This window comes from Protopterus annectens, chromosome 8.part0 (genome assembly GCF_019279795.1).
Source record: "Protopterus annectens isolate FY-2018-M chromosome 8.part0, PAN1.0, whole genome shotgun sequence".
Classification (NCBI taxonomy): Eukaryota; Metazoa; Chordata; order Ceratodontiformes; family Protopteridae; genus Protopterus; species Protopterus annectens.
The window spans coordinates 1,808,213,752-1,808,240,967 of NC_056741.1; the positions used below are offsets into that span (position 1 = coordinate 1,808,213,752).

Consider the following 27,216-nt stretch of genomic DNA (forward strand, 5'->3'; position numbering starts at 1 on the left):
AGCCATACTGGGTTACACCTCCTTCCACGCATTCAGACCACAAATTGTAGGCAAGAAAACTAAAGGAGGCAATGTATCAATATTCATTAAGGATATATACACCTCCAAACTGGTCAAACAGTATGATATCCTAGAGATACTTCATGTGCAATTAACTATTGGTAGGACATCTATTCAAGTCATTGCCAGCTACAGAACCCCATCCATGAATCAGGACACCCACTCTGCCTATTTGGATCAACTTCAGTCTATCAAGATACATCCTAACACCATAGTTTTAGGTGACTTAAACTACCCTAACATTGACTGGGTGAATTACTCGTGCTCAAACACACCTGCCCAAAGGTTTCTCGACTTTGTTAACTCCAGTGCCCTGGACCAGCTGGTTGACACCCCCAGCAGGGGTGCCAACATCCTGGACCTGGTGTTTACAGATATGGGAGACCACTGTAGACCTCCCCCTCTAATGTGAATTAATCCTTAGTGACATCTGACCACAAATCAGTCTCATTTGAGGTAACTATCATACCTGACCCTCCCCTAGTAGCAACTAGACTGAAAACTTCTCCAAAGCAGATTATAACCCCGTAACGGGATGGAATAAATAGCTTCATTGTACCTCTTTCCTCAGACAGAACCGGTAACTATGCTGAGCTCTACACCATTGGCCTATACAAGCACCTGTAAAACTGTATTGGCTAGGCAGTACCTGTTAGGACCAAAACAAAGAAAAACCAACCTGCCTGGTGGACAGCCACCATTAGCAGGATTTACAATAAAAGGAAGAAACTGCTGTCTAAGAGTAAGAAAGAGCGGGCTCTAAAATGGAGACACTCCCTCCTCAGCATAAATAAGCAAATAAGACTTCTTGTGAAGTTCTCCAAGGCAAACTATGAATCCAGGTTAGCTTCCTCAACCAAGGACAACCATAAGGCATTCTTTAGTTATATCCATAACCTAAAAGGTAAGGCTCAGATTTGTGCTGAACTGGTAGTTAATGGTAATACATACACTGAGCCAGTGGACATAGCTAACCTGCTAGCCAACAGGTTAAATGAAAACTTCACTTCCCCATCCCTGGCACACATACTTCATGGCATCCCTACCACCTGTCCCCTACCTTGTATCTCTAAAGGCCAGGTCATAAATGCCCTCTCTGAGGCCAAAAACACAGCATCAGTGGGACCTGATAACATCCCAGACTGCATCCTACTTGGGCTCAAACAAGAATTAGCATCACCATTGGCTATTCTTTTCATTCACAGTCTAAGCACCAGCTTCATCCCACCTGAATGGAAAACAGCCACCGTTATCCCCCTGCACAAAGGTAATGCTTCTACTGACCCTGTGAACTACAGACCTATTAGCTTGACTAGCCTTGTCTGCAAGGCCATGGAGAGAATCGTCATGGACCTTATCAACAAAAATATAGATAATCTCCAAACCCTAGATCCTACCCAGTTTGGATTTGGAGATCATGCTTGTTAAACCTGGTGGACTTCTAGACAGTCACAAGGGCCTTGGATGAGGGGAAATCTGTGCATACAGCCTACCTAGACGTGGCCAAGGCATTTGACACTTTCCCTCACTCAGGCATCATTGACAGATTCTCCCAGCTAGACATAAACCCTTATATTGTAAACTGGATTGCGAACTGGCTCTCTGATAGAACCCATACAGTCAAAATAGGGGAATCCACCTCCAGCAGCAGACCCTTTACCAGTGGTGTTCCACAGGGATCGGTCCTGGGACTTCTACTGTTTGGAATCTATTTCTCCAAAGTATAAGGTAAAACTAAGGGACTGTGGCTGGGGCTGACAAAGTTTGTTGACGACTGCAAACTGGGTGCAGTCATAGAATCTCCAAACAATGTCAGTATCCTACAAGAAGGTCTTACACAAACAAATGATTGGTGCCAAAGTCATGGCCTCAAACTCAATGCAGAAAAAATGTATTGTCATCCCTTTCGGAAATAGCGATGTTCCTGCAAATTGCCACATCAATGGCAGTACCCTAAGTACGCACGCAGTGGTGAGAGGTCTGGGCATTCATGTTGACAGCAACCTTACCTTTGATCACCATGTCTCCAGAGTGGTAAGAAGGGCATTCTATATGGCTCACCTCATAAGTAAGGGCATTGCCTCGAGAAAAAGTGAAGTTATCACCTCCCTGTACTTTTCACTCATTAGGCCAATAATTGAGTACAATGCCCCTTTTGGCATATACTTTTCAAAGCACCTGCAGCAATTGGAGAGACCACAAAGGTTCCTCACAAAGTCAATTCAAGGTCTTCAGCAGCTATCCTATGTGGATCAGCTGAAATCACTGTCACTTTATTCTGTTTCATACAGACTACTCAGAGGCAATCTCTGACCCTGGTTTATTAGAAATGCTGCACATCCGCAAGGCAAGTAGTACACAGGTTACTCACTCTAAAGACCTAAACCTGGTATTTGATATCACCAGAATCTGCTGGATGGATGGTTTTGTCTCCCAGAGGTTACCACACCTTTGGAATAGACCTCCACTTCACATTAAACAATACACCTCATTGGCCCTCTTCAAACACAGTCTAGACAATTGGATGGGTAACTGTAAATTCACCCCAGGGGGTTCCATCTCTGTCCCTCTTGGACAGGGGCAGTAGGTGCTGATCAGGGTAAAAAGGGTAAAATTTGGCTAAGCTTGTAAGGGCCCTCGGGCCATTAGCCTAGTAACTGCCTATAATCCTTCCTCTCATACTGAGGGTCCTGCTCAAGATAGTACAGTAGTCCTACAAAATCTTGTTGATGACTCCCTTTTGGCCCAGACACCATTGACTCCCTCTTTTTCTGCATGTAGCCAAGGGCAATCACCACAAGTTAACTCACAGAGTGAATTTACTCACACAAGACATGGGGGCTCTCATCCATCTTTGCTTGTCCACTCTTCAGCTGACACTGTGGGTGATAGGGTTTTGATCCCTTTTAGGGACCTTTTTTCTGAGGACGTGCTTTGGGTTCTGCAGGAGGCCAGGAAATCCACTACCAGGAAATTTTGTGCATCCAAATGGAAAAGATTTTCTGTCTGGAGCCTTGCTTGTAACCAGGACCCAACTTCTATGGAGTTTCCTCTATTTCTCTCTTATTTGTTTGAATTGCTGCATGCTGGGTTGACGTACTCTTCAGTTAAAGCTCACTTTTCAGCTATTTCTGCTTGTCTGCCTTTGACTCCTCCTTTGGCTTCTAGGTTTCAGGTCAAACTATTTCGTAAAGGCATCCTTCATATTAGGACTCACGGGAAGCCTTTTCATCCTTCCTGGGGCCTTAATTTTGTTCTTGAAAATTTGATTCAGGCTCCTTTTGAGCCTGCAGCTTCAGTTTCCTTGCAGCATTGTACATAGAAGATTGATTTTCTTTTGTCCCTTACTTCTGTTAGGAGGCTGTCTGAACTTTAGGCCCTTATTATGGCTGTCTCTTCTTTTTTTCATATGAACAAGGTATTTCTATGCACTAATCCTTCTTTTATACCCAAGGTGGTTAATGAATTTTCTCTTACTCTGTCTATTAATTTGCCCACTTCTTTCCCTTCTCCACAGTCTGCCAGTGGTTCTTCACAACTTGGATTTGAATGGACAGCTGAAATATTATTTGGATAAGTCTAATGCCATTCACACGTCTGAGCAACTCTTTGCTTCTTTTCATCCTAGATCTTTAGGTTTGGCTGTGTCTAAGCAAACCATTTCTATATGGATGTGTAAGGCCATTTCTTTTTGTTACTCCTTTCATGGGAAAAGACTTTCTGATTCTGTAAAGGCTCATTCTACCAGGGCTATGGCTTTCTCTGGTGCTTTTTTTCAAAGGATTGGAAACCAGTTCCAAGCTTGAGGCTGCTACTTGATCTTCTATCCATACCTTTGCTAAACATTACAAACAGTATGTGGTTTCCGTGGCTAGAGATGGTTTTTCCATAGCTATCTTGCATGAGTTTTCGTGGCCCCTGCTGGGTCTTCCTCCTCCCAAGTTTCCTCTTGAGCTTGTGCACTCTCCTATAGTAAAGAATACTGCAACAGTGATATGGAAAGACAATAGTACAGTTGTGTGACATCTTACCATAACAGTAGCTATCCTTCGCTTCACTGTTGTAGTATTTGCTCTCTCCTCCCCCATTTGTGGTAAGATTTAAGAGGAGGCGAATTAAAATAATTTTTGGAACAAAGAAAAGCTTCCTGGCAAATAAAGTAGAGATCCGATAGAAGCCCAGGCCTTAATGATGCAGTGAATACCAAGTGTTTTTTTTTAAATATAGAAGAGTGTATGTTAAGAAAATTTAAATGGGTAATTGTTTTTGCTACTTGATTGTTTTATTGATTGTTAATTAAATGCAATATTTATAAAGGGTATAACTTATAGTGAATTTGTTTTCTGATGAAGTCTTTTGATGAAAGCGGCTAATAAACAGTGTGGATGCTAAAGCTTTGTGTGGATATCCTTGCTGACTCAACTATACAAGGTGTTCTTTGTTTACTATTGAGGAATTTATTGACAAAATCAAGAAGGGCTTTCATAGGGCTGTCGCAAGGGTAGTTAGTGGACTTGCAACATCAAGCTCAAAGGAGTTTGAATAACAAACTGTTCAGACTGGAAGCTCAAATAGCACTTGTTTAGAGTCTTTGTTCATCACGGAGACTTGCTTTAGTCAAAAAATTAAACCTCTGTTTATTACTGCTTTCAAAGGACATTATTAAACAAGAGTAGATAAAAGAAGGGGTGATTTATCAATTCATTGTTAGCTTACCAAGATGTGCCTTCTGAATTTATAACAGTTGTCATAGAAGTTTGGCTGATTAAGATGTAATGTAGTATTATCCTATAGACCTCCTAACATCTCCCTTGATTCAGACCTCAGTCTGTGTAATTTAATTGGTAATTTTGTTATCAATAAATTCTATATTATTGCTGGGAATGTTAACACTCCAAAAATTAATTGGTTGCACCTATGTCATTAGCCAAAACTATAAGTTAATAGGGCAGAGTTTATACAGTGGTTATTTGTAAACAAAGAAAGTACTAGTTGTAATCATATTTTGAATTGTATGTGGGGAAATAAACTGAGCACTTTGTCTTGTCGCACAGAGTCTCATCTAGGGAGATCTGATCCATTAGCATATATTATTTGAAATTTCTCTCACATTGTGTGATCACCTCTGAGAAGGTTACTAGGATGTCTGTTGCTCTGATTTTGTTGCCATCAATTTCAATTTAAACTCAAGGAACTGGGAATCTTGCCTATTTAATTTGCCTTTACAGGAGAGCTGGATTAAGGTAGATCACTTTATTAACAACTTGATGCAATGATGTATGCTTAGTATTAATGCTACCAAGTTTAAGAGTAAACTGTCCACCTTGAGGGAGCAATACACTTTCACATTTTAAGTGTAGGAAGAAAGGACTATGGAGGTCATTTAAATCTCATCCTGCTTTGGATAATAGGCAAAAATGCAACAGAATAATAAAAAATTCTTAAAATTGATTAATAAAGTGAGATCTGAGTTTGAATTAAAATTGGCTGTAAATTTTGCTGTCAATCATAAAATTGTGTTTTAGCATTTATGTTCCTTTGGGAAAGATGAAACATCTGGAGTCTTCCTAAAATAGGGGACAGTTTCATTACTGATCTTTATAATTTGGTTAATATTTTTGCTGAAGGGTTATTTGATGAATTTAATGCATTTCTGTTAATTCAAACTCAGTTATCTTTTGTGGACTTGCCCAATAATACAAGATTTTGATATAAAAAGGGCATTATTACACATCAAATCTAACTCAGTAGCTGGCCCAAACTGTGTGCATGTTTTTGTCCTGAAGGGAATAGCAGAGGCATTATTGCACTACTTAATCTACTTGCTCAGAAGTCTCTAGCAGAAGGCTACATTCCATATGTCTCAAAAGAGCACTTCTCATCCCTTTATAAAAAAAGTCGTCTTGTCTGTCTACTGATAATTACAGACCAAGTAACCTTACCTGTGTACTCTGTTAATGTTTTGAGTGTTTGTCACTCAAATCCATATTTGATTGTTAGCTCTGACATCTACCTAATAAGGCTTTCTGGCTGGACGTTCCTATATCTCTAATCTAATTAATTTCTATGAGAGTGTCATAAAGTCCATTGACCTGGGTTTGGTTATCAGCACTATATACTTAAATTTTTCAAAAGTGTTTGACTCAGCCACACATACAGTTTTTATTGACATCATGTGCAAGACCTGTAGAAACACGTGAGTAGATGAGTTACCAACTGATTGCTAAACTGAAAGTGTAGAATTAAAATTAAAAAGTGCTATTTGAACTATAAGTTTGTTGGTAAAGATATTCCACAAGGATTTGTTGGGGTCCATTACTTTTTAGTTTGTTGATGTCAGACTGCCTAATATCAGAAAATGTGTGGTCCACCAAATTTGCTGATGACATTAAAATAGGTTGCATAATCGCTTTCAGTGAGGACCATCATTCTCATAAGCAGTAGTTTGGACAGCTTAACTACATGGGCAAGAAACAAGGGCATAAGTTTTAACAATAAGTATATGGTGATTCGTTATGGCTCAAATAACCTCATGTTACCCATATGCACTGGACACCTACATTCTCTGATCCATTAGCATGGTTAAGGACTTTGGTATACTGTGGACTCTACATTGAAATTTGATGAGCATATTAAACTGATGATAGGAAATGCTATGGGCTTATTTAAAACATTGTACCATGTTTTTCCAGTGGAGACAAAGACATCTTGATTAGGCTTTACACATCTAGCTTTCACCCAATAATACAGCATTATAGAGTTTCTCATTTGAATAAGCTCGGGCACATTCAGAAGACCATCAAAAGACAGGTAAAGGAGTCTTTGTAATTAATCCTGTTGTGAAAGACACAAGCATCTTTCTGTATTTTGGATAGATTACAGATTGCTTAATGGTGATTGAATGTTTGTTCTCAAATGCCTGTATACTGAATTTCAGGCAGCAACACTGAGTTTTTAATAACACTTGAGTTTGTAATAACAATTTTCTGGTTAGTTAAAACACTGTCAGCACTGCTTTGAAATTCTCTTTCTTGCATTATAGAGTAGGGAGGCTTTGGACCACCCTTACCCTTATATATAATGCGTATTGCTAATTTGGATAGATTTAAGGGGGCTTTAGATCATTGGTTTAAGAATATTACATTTACATTTGGATAGACAAGAAGACAAACTCTTAAATGGTCTTTATAGACCCAGAGTTTATGTATATATACATCACTGAAGTGAATCATTAAGTACTGGGTGATTAGTCTACAGCTGCTGTCATAGCACAGTGACTTCAAAACAGAATACAAACAGGAGCACCTCTTATATATAGTAAGGACATATTTATCTCTTGTAATTGTTTTGTCTATTGTTGCTATCTTAGTAAAACCTTTCCACGTTTTACCCATCTGCTTTAAATGTTTGACATATTCTTTGTTAAATACACTCCATGATTTTGTAATGCTTTTTAGAGAAGGGATGATATTCTACTGTCTCTCACTTTTAAATAATATTCAGTAAGACTTCCAGTATGAATATCACATTTCTTTCTATTTGTTGGGTTTGCATGATATTAACTTGTTTGTTAACATAATTCGCACATGCATTTTTAGCAGGTTTGTAGAACTTTTATTATGCATTAGATGCCAAGGTTCTGTGACATCATAGTTAATTCTATTCAGAGGTGGATTGCAGGGTGCAAACTCTTGCATGGGGGAGTGTAGTGGAATGTCTCATGAGAAAATTTAGTTTGAAGACTTTGAGGATTTGGGGGTTGGGTTTGAATGAGGGTACCTTCACTACCTTTTGGTAGTGTTAAGTATATATTGAAATACTAAAAATATAAGTGTCAAAATAGATTCTTTCTGGTACAGTTATTTCAGACATAACTGTCAAAACTTATTTCTGGATTTCAGTCCAGAAACATGTTTGTATTCTGTGATGCATGGATATAACAGCTCTGTATTGCAAGTTTAGATAAAACTCATAGTTCTTCTTTATTCTAACAAAAAAAAAAAAAAAACAAAGAATATTATTTCCAAATGACAGAGCCTTCCGCTCGGAGTTAATGCTCTGATGTTAGCAGCAAAAACCAAGTAAAAAAACGAACAACAGAAGAGCAAAGCAATGAAGGGATTTTGTATTTTATACCCCTTCATTGCTTTGCTCTTCTGTTGTTCGTTTTTTTACAAAGAATATTAGTTAACATTTCTTGTCAGAAAGAAGCAGTTAGAGCAGCCTTCCAACCTTTTGGCTTGCTGGGGCCGCATTGAGTGAACAGAAATGGTCTTGGGGCCACATATAAAATATATCATATAGTTAACTCTCCCGCTGCCACGGCAGACCAAAGTCGACCTCCTGACTGTACTGAGGTGCATTTGAACAATGAATAAATTTAATAAATTCCTAATATTTGCCTTAAAATTCTAATTCTCATTCTAATTCTAATTCTCTAATCTAACAGTTAACTCTAGCATTTTTGTTAATATATATATATATATTTTTACAAATAAACAGATATTCACTACAGCACTAGCAATTCTCACTGGCAAAACCACTCCAGCAGTCCAACTACGTAAAATGTCAACATTAGCAGTTCTACAATAGTATAATCCACAAAAATAAGCCAACAAATTTTCAATATAGTAAAGAATTCACGTTACTGACTTAATAAAACAATTCTGAAGAAGCTACAAGTGGGTCTCACCCAAACAAATAACTGGTGCCAGAAACATGGCTTCAAGCTAAATGCCACAAAATGCATCCTCATCCCCTTTGAGGAGAATGATGTCCCCACAAATTATCACATTAATAACAATGTTGTAAGCACGCAATCAGTCATGAGGTGATTGGACACCCAGGTTGATAGAAACTTGACTTCTGACCACCACGTTGTCTCTGTTGTATGGAAAGTTTTTTACATGGCCCACTTCATTAGTAAGGGTGTCTCATCCAGGGACAAGGAGGTCATAACATCCCTGTATTCTTCCTTTACAAGAGCCATTATTGAGTGCAGTGCCCCTTTTGGCATGTGCCTCAGCAAAATACCCTGCCAAAAGAAAGACTACAACCATTTCTGATAAAAAAGGTCAAAGGACTAAGTTCACTTAGTTCTCCAAACAGACTAAAAAGCTTCTTGCTTTCCTCTGTCTCTCACTGGTCCCTTTAAATTTCATCACTGGTTTGCTTTCCAGTCTAAGAAAGATCCTGCCAGTACTTCGCAGCAAAAGTCTCCTTTATCTCCACAAGACCTGGTACCTCGGCATTTCGCCTTCAATGGATCCTGCCTTAAGAGACTTCCTCTACTTCAGAAATATTGGTTATATTTACAACGCTCACTACAAATATCACAGCCTTCACTGCAACATAAACAAGCCACTTTGTATGGACAGGTTCTTGACACAAAAACTTTCAACTTCTGTAAAAAGCTCCTCTCATTATCAAACAATGTAGTTCAGCAACACGACAACTGAATGGCTGGATGGATAGCCATAAATGTACTCCTTGAGTAAGTAGTATAGCCTTCATCAAACCGGATGGAAAATCCACATACTAATCTTTCCTAGCTGGATGGCTAAGATCTAATATTGGTTACTCAAGTCTGCTTGCCCAAGAATAGGGGCCTATTAAACTAAGAATTCCATTTCTAAAAATATATTCAGTATACATATTAAATCTCTCTCTTACACAAACACACTCACCTACACAGACACACACACACACACACACACACACACACACACACACACACACACACACACACACACACACGCACGCACACACACACACACACACACACACACACACACACACAAAGCCCCTACTTGTAAAATAGGCAACCTCAGTAATCACATGGCACACACTCACTGAATGAAATTGTCTGGAAGTCAAAATATCTGAAAAAAAATCATAATAGAGATGGATTCATCCATGCAATTTCCCACCACCAAAAAGACCATCAATAAATCAACAAACAACTGCTCAGCAAAAAGTAAATCAATAAGAAATCCATAAACTCTCTAAGATCATACTACATACTGAAATAAACATATAACTTTCCTCCAATCTAATGCCATTTGACATTCAGACATTTTAATTTGTGCAGAAGTTATTCACAGACTGACAGTTTACTGAGCTGTAATGCTGACCTTCGCTTTTGAAAAAAAAAAATAAAATTCCCAGACTTTAATAGCTCAAAATGCAGAGAGGATTATTTTTATTTATCATGTCTTTATTTATTTATTTATTTATTTTTGGAAAACATCTTTAAAACTGTTAAATTGATTACACACCCAGAAATACAGAAAAGTTATTGTGAAAAGTAAACCACAGACTGCTGCAAGAAATCTAAGTTACATTAGGACTCTAAGCTTACGTCTGAACCAATGAAACATACCTGTCAATTCCAGAAGAATTAAAGTAGCTTCATAAGAAAGTTATTTGCAAGATTACAGGGCAGTTTATATTGGAAATAAGCAGAGATATTAAAAAGGCTCTGTTTCTCATAATTATGCTGAAAAGTCTTCCAAGGTAAATACAACCTTCTGATTTAGTATGGAACCATACCTCTCAACCTTAGAGCAATAAATCTGGACAAAGCGAAAAATAAAAGTGGGACACAGGCCCAAAAATAGTTATGCATCACAGACACCATTGAAACAACTGTAGCTGCAAATATTATACATCACTTATAATCTTTCTGTCCCATGATTGTCAGTTAAGCATTATATGGCTCATTCAGTCCTGCCTTCTTTTGCAACAAATAAAACCATGCTTTAAAATGACAAATGCATTAAAAATAATAAATAAAACGCATTGCATCAACATCCTGCAACTTCTTACCTGCAAACAACAGAGCTTTCACTGAAACTAGGGATGCTTATTTCCTCAGAATGACAGCTCTCCCTAATTAAGTCTTAATGGTATACAGTCTACCAGGATTTGTACTACCTGAAATAAGATTACGGCCTGTAAATTGCAAGTGCACTTTGTTTAATTAAGCTATATTTCTAAGCCCACTTACTGTATTTTTCAGTAACCTCCCAATATCCATTTCCAGGTCACTGTACAAGACATTGTCAGTGGTAAACTTGGCATCCTGCAGAACCCCACAGACCCACACTAATACTGCTAGCATTGTCCATTAAATGTAAATATCCATCCACTGTAAATGGCAATAAGCTGTGTCTTTTAAAAAAAACTACTGTCGGCATGCCTAGTACCCAAGTATCTGGTTTTGAAACAAAGAAACATATTCTCCACAGTCCGTAAGTCTCTGTCTTTAATAATCATCTACTGTTGCAGCCCTCCCAACACATAAACACACACATACACACTAAAACCCCCAACATTTAAAAAATGCAATTGTGCCCACCTGATTTGCCAGTATTGATGATTCACCAAAGCTATGCTTATTGTTGTCCAATCTGCCACTGTTTAGAACCCACCAATGACAAAACAGTGCTGGGTGCTTTTTTTGTTTGTCAGAAAAAACAATATAACTTTATATGCTACAGTCCCACATAGTCAATCATCCACTGACCCAACCCTAGGCTGCTGTCTCATTCTTACTCCCTGAAACTGCATTACCTTGGATGACTACTTTTATTTCCTAAGCAAAAGACACAAATTGGAAGATGAGGCAAAAATCCAGACATTCTTTGAAAATCCATACAGTTGAGAGGTATGATTTCATATTTATATATATATTCAGGAAAGCCATAATTTAATGAAAGTGTACTTTTAATGTATGATATATTTGTGAGCTAACTTGTTAGTGTTCAGTAGGTAGACTGATCATCGTTAGCCTCTTTGTGCATGTGTCTCTCTCTGTCATGTACACACACACACACACACACACACACGCACACACACACACACACACACACACACACACACACACACACACACACACACACACACACACACACACACACACACACACACACACACACACAGACACACTCTTCTTCTACTTTCACGCTTGCACTCACTCAATCACTCCATGCTTACCTATTAACACAGGTAAGTGCTGTCCCTTTCAAAGGCAACAGTGGCATATCCATACACGAATCCCTCTTCAGCGAGAACACACACACACACTGATTCTTTGGTGCAAAATGATGGCATAAATACACTGACTCTTTTTTGGAGCAAAAACAAAACTAGAAGGGTGCTTTGGTGTGTGCGCACACCGACGTTAGAGTTACAGGTCATGGGATTGAAAATCACAAAACAAAGAAGTGCTTTGGGACATGCATACATCGATGTTGCAGTTAGAGGTCAAGGGCCGCATGGAAGAGCTCTGAGGGCTGCATGTGGCCAGCGGGCCGCAAGTTGGGCATGTCTAAGTTAGAGAAATAACTAATATGGCTTTATAGTTTGTCCCTGTTTTGTTACAAGTTCTGTAATGAATGTAGCCTTGATTATTTAAGGAACATTATTGCAAACATAAGATCATAGGAGAGCAGAACCATATATGAAAATATGCAGAGTTATAACAGCATTAACAGTTTTTAAATGATGATTGCATTATTCTGCTGTCAGTTAAGAATATAAATTATGATTGGAAGGAATATTCCAGGAACAGTACTGTGTGAGTCAGTGGCATGTTTCATATACTTAAGTCTGTCATTTTAGTTTGATATTGATTTCAATTGATTTGGCTTTGCCCTATCTCAGCTTGCTACCATTCTATTCTGAACAATAAATGTCTTGCTTTAAACTGCTTTCGATGCAGTGAATTTTCTAAAGACTGGCAATAATAAGGCACTTAATAACAGGTAGACCAACCTAGAATGTTGAACTTTACAGTCTGTAGCCATTTACTGGTATTTTTTATATGGAAGTTGTAATATACTTAACTGTATGTTATTAATGCATTTCTGCTTTTTTATTTTTTGTCTGCAGTTTTATTTATAGTTTTTATTTACCTGCTGTTTTCTAGGAGTTGTCTGTGTGGGCTTATCCAACTAGCCCTGGGCTGATAGAAGACAACATAGTATGTTGTGTCCGAGAAAATCCTGAGCCCTTGGTGTTTAAAATAAGTTGTCAAGGTGTGCGTCCTGAACTTGAGCTGGACCGGAAACAGATCCATTTTGACAAAATCCTTCTTCACAGGTCAGAACTACTTTATGAGTACTTGCATGATTGAATATAATTTTGTAAATGTCCTTGGCCCAAAGTATCAAACTCTGGAGTACATATTCATTGTTATAAAATGTCAGATGCTTTTGCTGCATACATTTTCATTTTGTATGTGCACTTGACCTTAAGTTGGCATAATGGTTAAGGTGTTTACCTTACAGGCACAATGTGCAGAGTTTGATTCTTGTATGGGGTAATTGGCTAGCCTTGAAATGGCCCACAAAGGCAGTTAGCCTAGTACTAATCTATGAACCTTTGCACTGCACAGTTTCAGACATAGAAGATATAGCTAATGTACTGTCCTAAGTTTTGCATATAGACTTACATACACTACATTTGACAGTAAAATAAAAGATTAAGACTATGACCTGTTAATAAGTTGCTTCCTGTGGCCAGGGTTTGATACCTTCAGTTTCTATTTGCCTATTATGTGTTTATGAGCAAGTCACTTAACCAGACAGCCCTTATGGGCTGAGCCTTGAGAAGTTCCAGGTGTATCAATGCTCTACCCCAACAAACAGAAGTAATAACAGATCTTCTAAAATGCAGTCCCTCCAAAATGTGTACATATATATATATATATATATATATATATATATATATATATATACACACACACACACACACACACATATATATATATATATATATATATATATATATATATATATATATATATATATATATATATATATATATATATATATATATACACACACACACACATATATGTGTGTGTGTGTGTGTGTGTATATATATATATATATATATATATATATATATATATTTATATATATATATATATATATATATATATATATTTTTTTTTTTTTAATGTAATAAATCCTGACTTGCTGCCTTCTGGTGTATGCAGCAGGTGCAAAGATCTAAAACAATGTTACCTTTGGTGTATCTGTATTAACACACTAAACCCAGCTGCTGACTTCAAAAAGCTTTATTTCAAGTAGATGACCACTTTCATCTTTTAAGGACTTCTTCAGATCAGTCAACATTTTAGCTATACACCATACGGGTTTATATATTGTTTTGTAAAAGGAGTTGGGTCTGCTTTCAAATATGCAGTGTTAATTGTTAATTCTGATTGGATGACAATCTTTCCATATTAATAAGATGGAATGCCAAACATAGGTAGCCAGTCAGCCCAAGGATATCCCCCCAATTGGTATTAGTGCTTTGAATTTCACCTACTTTTCATGCATAGATATGATTAGCAGTGCCAGCTTTGAATGCAGTTCTGCTATTCTAACAGAAAAATTCACCTTGTAACTACAATAAAGCAGATCTAAGGCAGGAAAGAAAAACTTGCTAAACAGTGGGGTTACTCAGCCCTACAAGTGGGTGTTTTTATCTTGGAACTAGACTAAATGAAGCTATTCCAGTCATGTTTAAAATAAACTAAAATAAAATACAATGCCGTCTCTTGATCTTACTCTCATTTCCATTCCTTATTGTGTTTTCCTTGCAGATGTTATCTTAAAGGATGGGGATTAGGTCAGTTTGTTGCTCATGTGTATATTGAATTTCATCAAATACAAGATGTTTCTCCATATTTTCATTTAAATGCTCTTGGGCTTCATCAGGTGTAGTGGTTTTTAAGGTCAGGTTCTTTGTAGGTTAGTGTGCTAATTTAGTTGCATTAGTGGTGACATTCTTTAGCTCTGAAAGGAAGAATTGCAGGAATATAACTACATGAGACCAGGTCTCAGCATCTACTGCTCACAGCCCAAGGGAGTAAACCATGTAATTTATTTATTTATTATTTGTTATCAGTTTGATTACCGAGGAAGTCCACTGGGCCAAGAAGTGCCCATTTTCAGTGGAGGCCTGGGGAGAAAAGCTGCATGAACAATATAATACAATAAAGGTTGCAAAATGCAAATAAATGTTATAAAGTGAAATACAATACAATATAGGTTGCAAAAAAAAAATAAAGGTTATAAAATGAAATACAACAGTAGGATTCATACATTCAATAATTGCAAAGTGTAGTATACATTATGAGACAGTTTAACAACAGAATTTTTTTTTTCAGATGATTACAATATTTACATGCTTGGAGTCAATTAAAGTCTGCTAGTTCTGGTGCTTTGGAGCAATAAGAATAAGTATGAGAGTATAGTGGAGTGGGAGTAAGGAGAGCTTAGTGGGGAATCCCTAGAATTTATGTGGGGTGAAAGCAGGAGCATTTCCATTTGGAAGATAGGTGAAGGAAAAGTTGGGTCTTGAAGGATTCAGTGTTGGGTATAGTCCTAAGAGAAGGAGGCAGAGAGTTCCATTTTTTACCTAGAGAGAAGGAAAGTAGAAGCTGGCCAGCGGGACATTTGGATTTGAGAATGGAGATTAGGTTTTGGTGTTCAGATCTCAGTGATCTGTTAGGGATGTATGGAGGAAGGATGTTGTTTAAGGCTGAGCATTTATCAGGGGAGAATATTAATTTGTGAGCTGTGGTTAGTTGCAGATAGTCTAGGTGGTTAGGGAGTTCTAACCAGTTCAGAGATTGTAGGCTGAGGCAGTGGTGAGTTGATGTTTTGGATTTGATGGCAAATTTAGAGATCTTTATTATAGCAAGCTTCGAGCTTAGAGGTGTTGGTAACAGACAAATTTGTTAGAAGAGGGGCTCCATATAGAAGGGAAGGTAGGAGGTAGATGATTTCCAGGGTATGCCTAGAGGAGTTGGAAAGAAAATGATTGTTCCTATGTAGCATACCTAGCTTTTGGTGGGTTTTCTTTATGTTTTGTTGTATGTGAAGATCGAATTTGAGGTGTTCATCTATGGTAATGCCAAGGAGGTTTGCAGAGGGGACCACTTCAATGACAGTGTTAGTTTGGTTTAGGACATTGAAAGTGTTTTTGTCCAAGGAGGAAACCTTGGAGGGGAGGAAAATTAGTATTTTAGATTTATTGGAGTTGAGTGAAAGGTGGTTTTGGTGCATCCAGTTCTCTGTAGTGGAAAAGGCTAATTGAGTTTTGGTCAGTAGTTCAGGAAAGTTGGGGGCGGAACAGACCAAGGTAGAGTCATCATCGTACTGGATGACCGTGGGGTCGGGGATGATGGTTTGAAGGTTATTTATAAAGATGTTGAAAAGCATGGGTCCAAGGATGGAACCCTGAGGAATGCCAGTAGGTGTAGGCAAGAAGGAAGAGGAAGGGTTCTTCCATTTGACAGCTTGAGATCTGTCAGATAGGTAACTGGAGAACCAGGATAGAGTATTAGGGGAGAGATTGAGGTTAGTCAGATGATGAAGAAGGTGCGTATGGGAGATGGTGGAAAAGGTACGCACCAGAGGTACTCATTTAAGGATCTAAGGGGACCCAAGTAGATTGCAATCTCTCCTTTAACAATCACATTGCCAAAGTGGTTAGAAGGACATTCTATATAGCCCACCTTATCACAAAGGGGTTCACATCTCAATCAAGAGATGTCATTGTGCCCCCTCTTCTCATTACTCATCAGGCCCATAATTTAATACAGTGCCCCATTTGGGATGTACCTTACCCGACACCTGCTACAACTGGAAAGACCCCAAAGGTGCCTCACCAAGAGGATCAAGGGACTCAAACAGATGCCCTACGCAGTTAGGCTAAAGAAACTCCAGCTCTACTCAGATGCTTACCGCCTACTCAGAGGCGATCTGTGCCTGACGTATAAAGCCATGTCCAACCCAGAATTAATGGATATGCTCCACCTCAAGAAATCCAAATCCAACAGAACTACATGCTCCAGTGACTTAAACCTCAGCACAGAAATAAATAGAACATGCTGGAGGGACAGATTCATATTCCAGAGGCTCCCCTCACTCTGGAACAAAATCCCAATCCATGTCAGACAGAGCCACTCAATGACCCTCTTCAAGAAGAATCTTGACGTTTGGATGGGTGATCATAATTTTACTCCTGGGATCTCTTCTGTGTCACTGCTAGACAGAGGCACGGTAAACTAACCTTAAATGGGCTATCTTCTGTGACCTACTATACAGAGGCACAGTCAACTAATCTAAGAAGGGTGGCAAAAGCCAAACACACTCTGGCTAGGCTTGTAAATGCCCTAGGGTAGATAGCCTAGTATCATCCTATGAACCTATGAACCTAAAGGCTTTTGAAAGATCTAGCAGTACTGTGGATCTCGTGCTTGATTGACAGTTTCTAGGAAGGATAGTAAGGCAGTTATGGTACTGTGGCCAGGATGGAAGCTGTGCTGGGTGGGTGTTAGGAGGTGATTCTGAATTAGATAAGGTAAAAGTTGGTGGTGGACACATGTTTCTAGAATTTTAGATATTGGAGAGAGTAGGGCGATGGGGCGGAAGTTAGAAATAGCAGTGTTTTTGCCTCCTTTGTGAAGAGGTAGAATGTAGGCTGAATGCCAGAGTTTCGGTACATATGACTCATTTAAGGATTAATCAGAATACTAATTGGGAGAGCAATGCCTTCAGCTGCATGTTTGAGGAAGGAGGAGGGAATGTTGTCAGGGGCATTAGAGCATGGCTTTAGCTTGGATAGGAGCTTTTTTATAAAAATGGTGGAAACAGGTTTGAGATGGAAATTAAGGGGATTGTTGTTTGGGTTGTTGGGCGTTGTGAAGAGGGAGTTAGGTGGGTTCTTATTTGGGAATGTTTTAGTTAGCTTAGCTATGGATTCAGTAAAGAAGGTGTTGAAATGGGAGCTCAGTTCACTGTCAGATAGATTAGGGTCAGGGCAGGGATTGTTCCACGATCCGGGATGGAGAAGGGACTTGACCGATTTCCAGAATTGTTTTAGGTTCTTATTGTTGTTGGACTAAAGTTTATTATAGTAGTTTTTTTGCCCTTGGCAATAAGTTTTTTTACTTGGTTGTGGAGTTTGGTATATTGGAGCAAGGCAGAGGACAGCTTATTTTTCTGATAGAGCTTCCAGGATTTGTCTCTGTGACGCATAATTAGTTTAGTTTCTTTGGTCAGCCATGGGGCAGAATTAGCTTTGATTCATTTATTTCTTAGGGGGGCTAGGGAGTTAAGAGTATTTATGAAGGATAGAGTTAAAATGCTCAACAGCGTTGTTGAGTGGGAGAGTGTTTAGCAATTGCCAGTTAATTTGTTTAAAGATGTTAGACAAAATGAAGGGGTTGAAGTTGCTGAGGTTACGAGTTTGAACGTAGAGATGTTGGTGTTGGATGGAGCTAGTTGATCGATGGATGAAGGCAGGGAGATGGTCACTGAAGGTGTCAGGGATAGTCCCACAGAGAGTGATTTTGTTTGGCTGGGAGACTAGAATCCAATCTATGATGGACCCTGGGGGGTGATTTTTGTTAGGGCAAGTTGTTGAAAAGATTACTTGAGTGAAGTTGAGAAGGTTAATGGATAGAGAGGGGGATGGCGTGTTGATTTTATTCCATTCGATATTGACATCACCTAGAATATAGGTTTCGTATTTTATTTCAGTAGAGGCCCAGCATAGAATATCTTCAAGGGTGGAGATATTGTTGCCTGGGGAGATGTATAAGGAAATGAAGCAGATATTTTTGTGTTTATTCAAACGGAGAAGGCTTGCTGTGATTTCGGAATTTTTTAATTTAGGGGTAGGGATTTGAAGAGGAATTAGACAGAGAAGATTGGAGTAGAGTAGAGCAGAGCCTCCACCTTTTTTGTTTAAATGGTCACTTCTGAGGATGTGGTAACCAGGAGGTAAGATTTCAGAGTCAGTAATGTGGGGTTTTAGCCAAGTTTCAGAGATGGCTAGGATGTCGGGTTGATTGTGATTAATCCAGGCTTGAACATGGTGAAATTTGTTGTTAAGGCTCTGGGCATTGATAGTGAAGATCTTAAGAGTGCTAAGAGGGGAAGTGGGAGGAGAAGAGAAAGGGGGGGCATGTTATTTGTTGTAGGTGAAGGAGAGGGTGGAGGGATGGAGTAGTTTGTGTGAGGCAAGGGCCAGGGTTAGCATGTTTCTAATTTCATTTTTTTCAGTTTTGTTAAGGAGATGTGTACAGAAGAGATCGGATTGGGTATAATCTGGCAATGGATTCTCTGGCATTACCTGGGAGATATTGCTTAGTCCTGTAGATGAACATAAGTTTTATCTGTGTTTTTTTTTTTTTTTTTTGATAGCTTGATGGAGGTGCTGGTCAAATTTTAGTTGGTTATTGATTAGGATTCCAAGTAACATAGTTTGGGGAGCCACTTGAAATTTTTGTGGTGTTGGCTAAGTATATATGAAAGATATGTTTTAGTTTGTTGTATTTCACAATGCACAATGCTTTGGTAAGCACATTGCTCATACACATACAGTACTGAGCACTTCAACTAAATCAACTTACAGTGAGGCCTGAGCCTCCTAGGCTAAAAACAAATGAAACTGAGACACAAGTTCATATATTGACATAACACCTTCACTCTTTGCACCTGCAGCCAGTCCACATATTTCTAAGAGTCACAAAGGTGCAGACTTCAAGCCATTCTGGCCAAATGACACTGCATCTAACCATGTTTAATAATAAGTGATTCTATTGTCAGGTATTTGGGCACCACCATCACCAGTCTGGATAAGAATTTAGCGTCATTTGTATTTCTGAAACCAGGTTCCAGGATGTAGCAAGGGTACTTAGCTCCCTGCATTCTGACAGATATGATTATAATCTGATACTACCACATGGGGTTGAATGACCTTTGATACTCTTCCCAGAGGAGATGCTGAAGAATATGATTGAATTTAATATGCATGTATCTGAGACTGGAAAGACATTGGTCTTGACTGGTATTTTGCTATCACTAGGAGTGATGCTGAGATTCAAAGACAAGATAAATGGCTTTAATAATTGGCTGTATACCTGATCCCATTCTGTAGGGATCCAGTATGTGGCAGCTTGGGTTGAAGTGACTGACAAGCCTTGCCAACTATGGTCTGCACCTCTCTTATCAAGACTTTTGCATTCTGGCTAAAGTCTTTGCTGAACTTATAGTGCCCTTTTTAGGCAGGGTCCATCTAATGGACATTGCAACCTAGTAAATCCTAATTTGGGATATGTTAATGTGGCTCAACTCAGTGCCAGGAGCCTTAACAAAAAAAAAATTCCTAAACTTGAGGCTGTCATACAACTTGATCACATTTATGTATGTGTAGTTATGGAGTTGGTTTCAGAGCAATTAAAGAACTCTGGCTGTTCCTCGATATAATGCATATCGCGTTTTCAGACCTACCTGCAGTTGCAGGTGAGTATCAGTATTTCTCAATAATATAATGAGCTCACAACACATTCCTTGGAGCACCACATTTGAAGTCTTAGATGTCCAAGTCACCCTATGCAAATCTAGCTGTCACTCATATCTAGTTATAGCACTCCTTTTATGTCCCTGTCTAAGCACAATTGCTATCTTAACATATTAGCCGAAATCCCCATTAAACCCAATATCTTTCTATTAGGGAACTTCAACTATCCATCAATAAACTGGCTGACTACACTGCCAGTGGTCGGCATACCCATCACTTCCTTGATATTATAAATGCTATCTCTTTTACATATAATTAAACATCCTAATAGGGGTCACAGTACCCTTGATCTTGTCCACACAAATAGGGCCACTTCTTGCATAACTCCATACGTATCATCTTGTCTTATTAAATTACACCATAAATTAGTGATCTTTTCTTTTAAAACTAGTAGTACTTCCCCTGTAAATAGCTCTGTGTTTAGGGAAAACTCAGAAGCAAACCTTTTTCAATTTGCTTGATAACCTAAATAAATACCTCTGTAATCGAGCTCTAATAGATCCTATTGCTAAAACTGCTGCCTGTGCCTCTGACTTATACTCCCACTTAAGTAGTTGTAATGATAAGGCAGTCCTTGTGTGCAGAAAATATAATGAGAAATTTTAAGCCAACCCCATGTGTTGGAATACTGACATAAATACTTTATATAACTAGAGAAATAAATTGCTTAATATTTCTTAATCTTAATATTATTAATATCCTTCAGAAGGGTCTCACAGAAACGGATAACTGGTGCCAGAGCCATGGCCTAAAGTTAAATGCCAAAAAATGCATAGTCATACCCTTCGGGAAAAACAAGGTTACCCCTAGCTACCAAATAGGTGGCAATCCACTGAGTACAGAAGAAGTTATCAGGGACCTGGGGACCCAGGTTGATAGTAGTCTGTCATTCGACACCCATGTAGCTAAAGTAGTTAGGAAGACCTTCTACATTGCCCACCTTATCATGAAGGGATTCTCATCTAGATCAAGGGAGGTCATAGTCTCCCTATACTCATCACTCATCAGACCAATGATTGAGTACAATGCCCCATTCGGAATGTATCTGGCCTGACACTTGCAGCAGCTGGAGAGGCCACAAAAGTTCCTCACCAAAAGGATAAAGGGTCTCAAACATCTGTCCTATGCTGCCCGACTGAAAGAACTCCAGCTCTATTCAGTCGCCTACCGCTTGCCCAGAGGTGACCTTTGCCTAACATACAAGGCCATGTCAAACCCAGATTTGATGAATATGCTTCACCACAAAGAATCTAGATCCGTCAGAGCCACAAGGGCGGGAGACTTAAACCTCGACACGGCTATTAATAGGACGTGCTGGAGGGATAGATTCATCACCCAAAGACTCCCTATGCTGTGGAATAAAATCCCGGTATATGTGAGGCAGAGCACCTCGCTGGCCTTGTTCAAGAGAAATCTTGACCAATGGATGGGAGATCGCAGATATACCCCAGGGATTACCTCAGTATCACTGCTCAACAGAGGCACAGCAAAATAATGGGTATAGTTCCCCATACTAAAGGGGTGGCGTAAGCCACAAAACTATGGGCTAGGCTTGTAAATGCCCTCGGGCAGATAGCCTAGTATGAACCTATGAACCTATGAACCTATTTATGAGGTGTCATTCTGCCTACCTTAAAATCGCACTTAAGCAAACTAGTAAAGAGCTTAGGGGAACCATTAGGATGCTCAAAGCAGAGTATGAAGTAAAATAGTGATTAAAACAAAATATAATTACAAAATCCTTTTTTAACTTTGTCAGGAAGTAAAGAACTTAAATCTAGCAATGGTTGGAGCTAGTCCACCTTAATACTGCACACTCTGAACCAAAGGAAATAGTTAATACCCTAGGTGACAAATTTAGTGTAAATTTCACCACACCACACAGCTATAGCTATTCAACGGATTACACAATTCCAGCCAACCCTTGTAATTACTATGGAACAAGTTATCTCAACCTCTCAAAAGCTAAGAATACCTCATCCATGGGTCCTGATAATATACCAGGTTATCCGACTGTCAGTGCCAAATATGGCCTATCTGAAATCCTTCTTAATCTCTTTAATCTAAACCTGTCCAGCCATTGCAGTCCCGAAGTTTGGAAAAGCCATAGTAATGCCATTACACAATGGTGGTTCAAGCATGGATCCTGGTAACTATAGACTGATTAGTATTATTAGTCTGATATGCAAAGCTATGGAGCATATTATCTCAGACCTTATTAATCTTGACATTGAAAATTTCTTAACTAACTTCTTAAATTTCTGAAATCCTTCTTAATCTCTTTAATCTAAACCTGTCCAGCCATTGCAGTCCCGAAGTTTGGACAAGCCATAGTAATGCCATTACACAATGGTGGTTCAAGCATGGATCCTGGTAACTATAGACTGATTAGTATTATTAGTCTGATATGCAAAGCTATGGAGCATATTATCTCAGACCTTATTAATCTTGACATTGAAAATTTCTTAACTAACTTCTTAAATTTCTGAAATCCTTCTTAATCTCTTTAATCTAAACCTGTCCAGCCATTGCAGTCCCGAAGTTTGGAAAAGCCATAGTAATGCCATTACACAATGGTGGTTCAAGCATGGATCCTGGTAACTATAGACTGATTAGTATTATTAGTCTGATATGCAAAGCTATGGAGCATATTATCTCAGACCTTATTAATCTTGACATTGAAAATTTCTTAACCCTGGACCCTCGTCTATTTGGCTTTGTCAAAGAAAGGTCTGCCTCTTTAGCCTTATTAATGTTTTGTGAAAAGTAACCAAATCAATGGTTAGCAGTTATGCAGTAAGTACAAGCATATCTGGACCTGGCTAAGGCCTTTTAAACTGTTTCTCATGCTGGTACTTTTTGACAGACTTGTAAATCTGAATGTAAATCCTTAATGTTGTGTGATGGATAACTAACGGGTTGTCTGACAGAACCCATGTGATCTGATGTTGTCAATTTTCATTTGTTCCTCAACTTTGGGTTCAGATCCAATCCTCGGATCCAACTCAGCCGCTTCTACTGGCTCGTGGATCACTGAAACTCTCAAGCTCCTCCCTTCTCCATAATGCCCTAGTCCATAAATTACTTCAGATCTCATTTATCGTTTTACCATATGGACATGGTCACTGTTGTACTCTTGGGTTTAGTGACTTTGTTACTGTGAGTGAGAATCTGTTACATCTTTATAACTTTGTTTTTCTATACCCTTAATAGTTCTTACACCCATATAGTGCTTCCACCCTTTTTCCAATAAAAATGTTGAATTACTTGTGTATTCTTAATGACCATCGCTGGTATTTTTTCATACTCTTTTGTACAAATAAATTTACTGTGGCTGGTATATTTTTAACTCTTTCTTCCTTTCCTCCTTAAAAAAAAAAGAAAGAAAATTGTTCTCTCTTCAAATAGTTTTTTTTTTTCACTTTGGAATAATGTCTAAGAAACCCTCTGGTTTCAAGAAATGCATTGCTTGTGTCAACAAGATACATTTGTTGGCTGCTCATTCCAAATGAATGTACTGTTTAGGCCCATTGCGTCTTGATTCCAGTTGTGATATCTTTAAGACCTTTAACCCTAAGCCCCTTATAGACAGAAAAAACAAATTAATCCTGAGAGGTTTGCTCCCCTGTAATAAATATCAACTTAAACTGGGAGTCAAATCCCTAAAAAATCCAATAAAAATGACTATGAAGTATTTCTCAGATACAGTCACTTCCTCAGCTCCGGGTTCTGAACCTCCTTCAGAATTATCTAGGACTTTAGATCCTAGCTGTTCATATCCAAATACCAGAACAGAAAAGTCTCATCAGATCCGATTGCCACTCTTCGCCCTGGATCCAGTTTCCTCTAAGCTACCTTCCCCCTTCTTGGAATGGTCACCGAAGCATCACTATTTGAGACTTTCATCAACAGCATCTTTGGCACATTCTTCGAAAAGTCTGACTGAAGCCAACATAGACAGGATGATGAGGAAGTTCCTTTGAAAATGCAGATTCAAATGGGGGTCCTCCTGGCTTTGACCCCATTTGGTCCAGAGACACTTATTACTATTAGTCCCCCTTTTTTGGCTCCTTCTCTTATTTGACCATTGTTTTGGGAGCTGTCAGATATGAAGGTTCTGAAGTCATTCACATCAGATCCAAAGATACTGGTATGTTTGATTCTGGTGACGTCTCTGAGTGGACTGGCTCTGAGCACTTCAGAGCTGGATGACTCCCAGACCTGTAGCATCAGCGCTGGATCCGAGGTGTTGAAGTCAACTCCAAAGCTTTCAGAGCCATCTCTTCCCCTCAGAGCCTCGGTGTTAGATAACTCGACTCTGACTCACTCTTTGAGTGCTCAGCCTTTGGGGCAGTGGGAGCTTATGGCCCATAAGCATCTCTTCTCAGAGCCATTGGTTTGCTTCTGTCTGAGGCATTCTGCATTCAAAGTAGAGGAGAGTGCTTTCTCTGTTCCTAGAGCTCAAACTTCTCCACCTTCTTTGGCTCCAACCACCCTAGCCCATTCTTTATTGCATCTTGAGCCTCAACCAACTGTACCACTGGGACAGGCAGCCCAAGTTAGTCACCAGGGTACCCAGCAGGGTATATTAATTTCTTCCATCACTGCACCAGAGCATCCCACTGAAGTTCCCAAGAAGAAATACTGCAAAAGGAGGTACCTGGCTTCACTACAAGAGTATGTCTCAGAAGATACTGACTTCAATAAGAAGGAAGGATCCACAAGATCACCACCAGGTGTCTTACTTGGAGACATTCTGGAAGTCCTAAAGCAAAGGGGTGGTTGGTCTCCCAACAACCCTTCCAAGAGAAGTTGGTATTTCTGGAGGGTTTTGGAGCTGGCCCGTCTACCTTCTGGGTGACTACACCTGCCGATGAGCTCACTGATTTGGTCTCTTGATGGGCATGGAAGGAATCTGATACAATTGAACCTATCTCCAAAAGACTAGATAGGATCCTGGTACCACCTAAGGGCAAAACCATTTGGAGCAAGGAAGTACCAGTTGATGCCATGGTCATTGCTGCAGCAATGAAGAAGGAACTAGGGGAATGAAGTTCCTCTGTCCACCCCTCTAACAGGAAGTTTATGGAATGGGACAGATTTGGGAGGAGTGTTTATGCTTCAGCGAACTTTGTTCTTCAGGCATTGAACTATTTGGCACACTTCACAAGATTCCAGAGAGATTTGATTAAGGAACTTACCAAATCCCTTGCTGGAACCATATCCTTCAAGACTGAGAGCACTGCTGCCTCAGAGTTGGATACCCTTCAATCCATTTCCAATTCATGCATGAGGCGTATCTCCAATGCAGCAGAAGTACCTCACAGGTGGTGGGTTCAGTCATTCCTATCAGAAGGCATGCCTGGATGTACTTGTGTGACTTTGCGGAACCCTTCAAAGCTTCCTCCATCAGTGCTCCCTTTGATGGACGTTCCTTATTTGGCCCCAAAGTGAAAGACACACACTCTAGGTATGAGCATGAAGGTAATAGCCTGTCTGCTATGGGAGTGCATTTTTCGACCCTTCCGTGTATTTTTTCTGGGAATCAGTGATGCAGTCAAAAATTGTGATCTGAAGTAGGCAGACTTCATTCGTCTGCAACCTGTGGGTATCGGATCCGACCTCGGATCCGAGCCGGCAATTCAAAAGCTTAGGCTCCGAGCTCCTAGCTCCTCCTTCTTACCCATAACCCCTTGCCAAGCCCTGACTGACCTCAGATTTCGTTTGCCGCTTTTCAAGTAGCTACGGATTCTAGAGCTCCTGGCGTTTGTTGGTGAAAGATAAGATTTTTTGACTAAAAAAGTTTTGAAAATCTCTATTTTTGTTATTGATATTGTTAGTGTTGAGTGTGTATAGGCTTTCCTCTCTCTTTTATTTAATATTTCTCGGGTTTTTGCGTAGTTTGTTTGTGTGTGTGTTGTGTTAGGCCTTAGGGTTTGTGATGTCTGAAGCCCATAAGGCTGTTTTCTCTAAATGTACCGAGTGTGGTCATAAGCTGTCCCCAGCGGATGGCCACATTCGGTGCGTTAAATGTTTGGGGGTTGAACACCTGTCATCTGGTTGTACCATTTGTGCAGGGTTCAACCCCCGGGCTTTGAGGGAGCGGAGGTCGAAGCTGGTGCTGGCGGGTCTTTTACCTCCAGATACCGCTTCGGCCTCTGCCCCTTCCACTCAGCAACCTGTTGCTGTGGGTTCTCCCCCTCCGGCTGGGACTCAACCTCCCTCTAAGTTGCCGGAGGGGAAAGAGTCCTCTAGGGAGAGAGAGAAGAAGGAGAGGCACAGGGAGAGGCACCACAAGAGGAGAGCCGAAACTTCCAGTTCGGCTCCTCCATCTAAGCAGGCCTCCCCTGTGCCTTCTAGCTTTCCTCCTCCTCGGCTCCACTCCCCTCGGTTCTCTCCTGGACCCGAGGAGGAGGAGGCTAGCCCTTCTAGGAGGTCTCCGAGGCGGCTCTCTAGGTCCGCTTCGGTGGCCTCCACCAGGTCAACTTTTTCAATGAGTGAAGCTGATATGGACCGGATGATGAGGAAATTCATCCAGGCCCAAATGCAAATGGGAGTGCTCCTAGCCCCCCCCCCATCCGGGAGGGGCTTCGACCCCTTTTTTCGCCCCCTTGGCTCCTTCTCCGACCCATACCACGGGTTCGGAGCTGTCGGCGCCGGGCAGACTTGGATCCGGGGGTGGGTCGGATCCGATGGGTCGGCGCACCTCGGATCCGTCCCATCCCTTGAGTGCTTCGGGTACTTCGGACCTGACCTCTCGGAGCC

The 27,216-nt window shown here is 39.8% G+C and overlaps 1 protein-coding gene across 1 annotated transcript in view; it reads left to right on the forward strand.

The window, feature by feature from the left end:
* HYDIN (HYDIN axonemal central pair apparatus protein) overlaps nucleotides 1-27,216 on the forward strand; it is a 6,673,197-nt gene that overhangs the window by 4,292,862 nt on the left and 2,353,119 nt on the right. Inside the window, exon 51 of the mRNA XM_044079523.1 lies at nucleotides 12,992-13,164. Coding sequence (XP_043935458.1) covers nucleotides 12,992-13,164 — 173 coding nt within the window. The remainder of the gene's footprint in view (nucleotides 1-12,991; nucleotides 13,165-27,216) is intronic.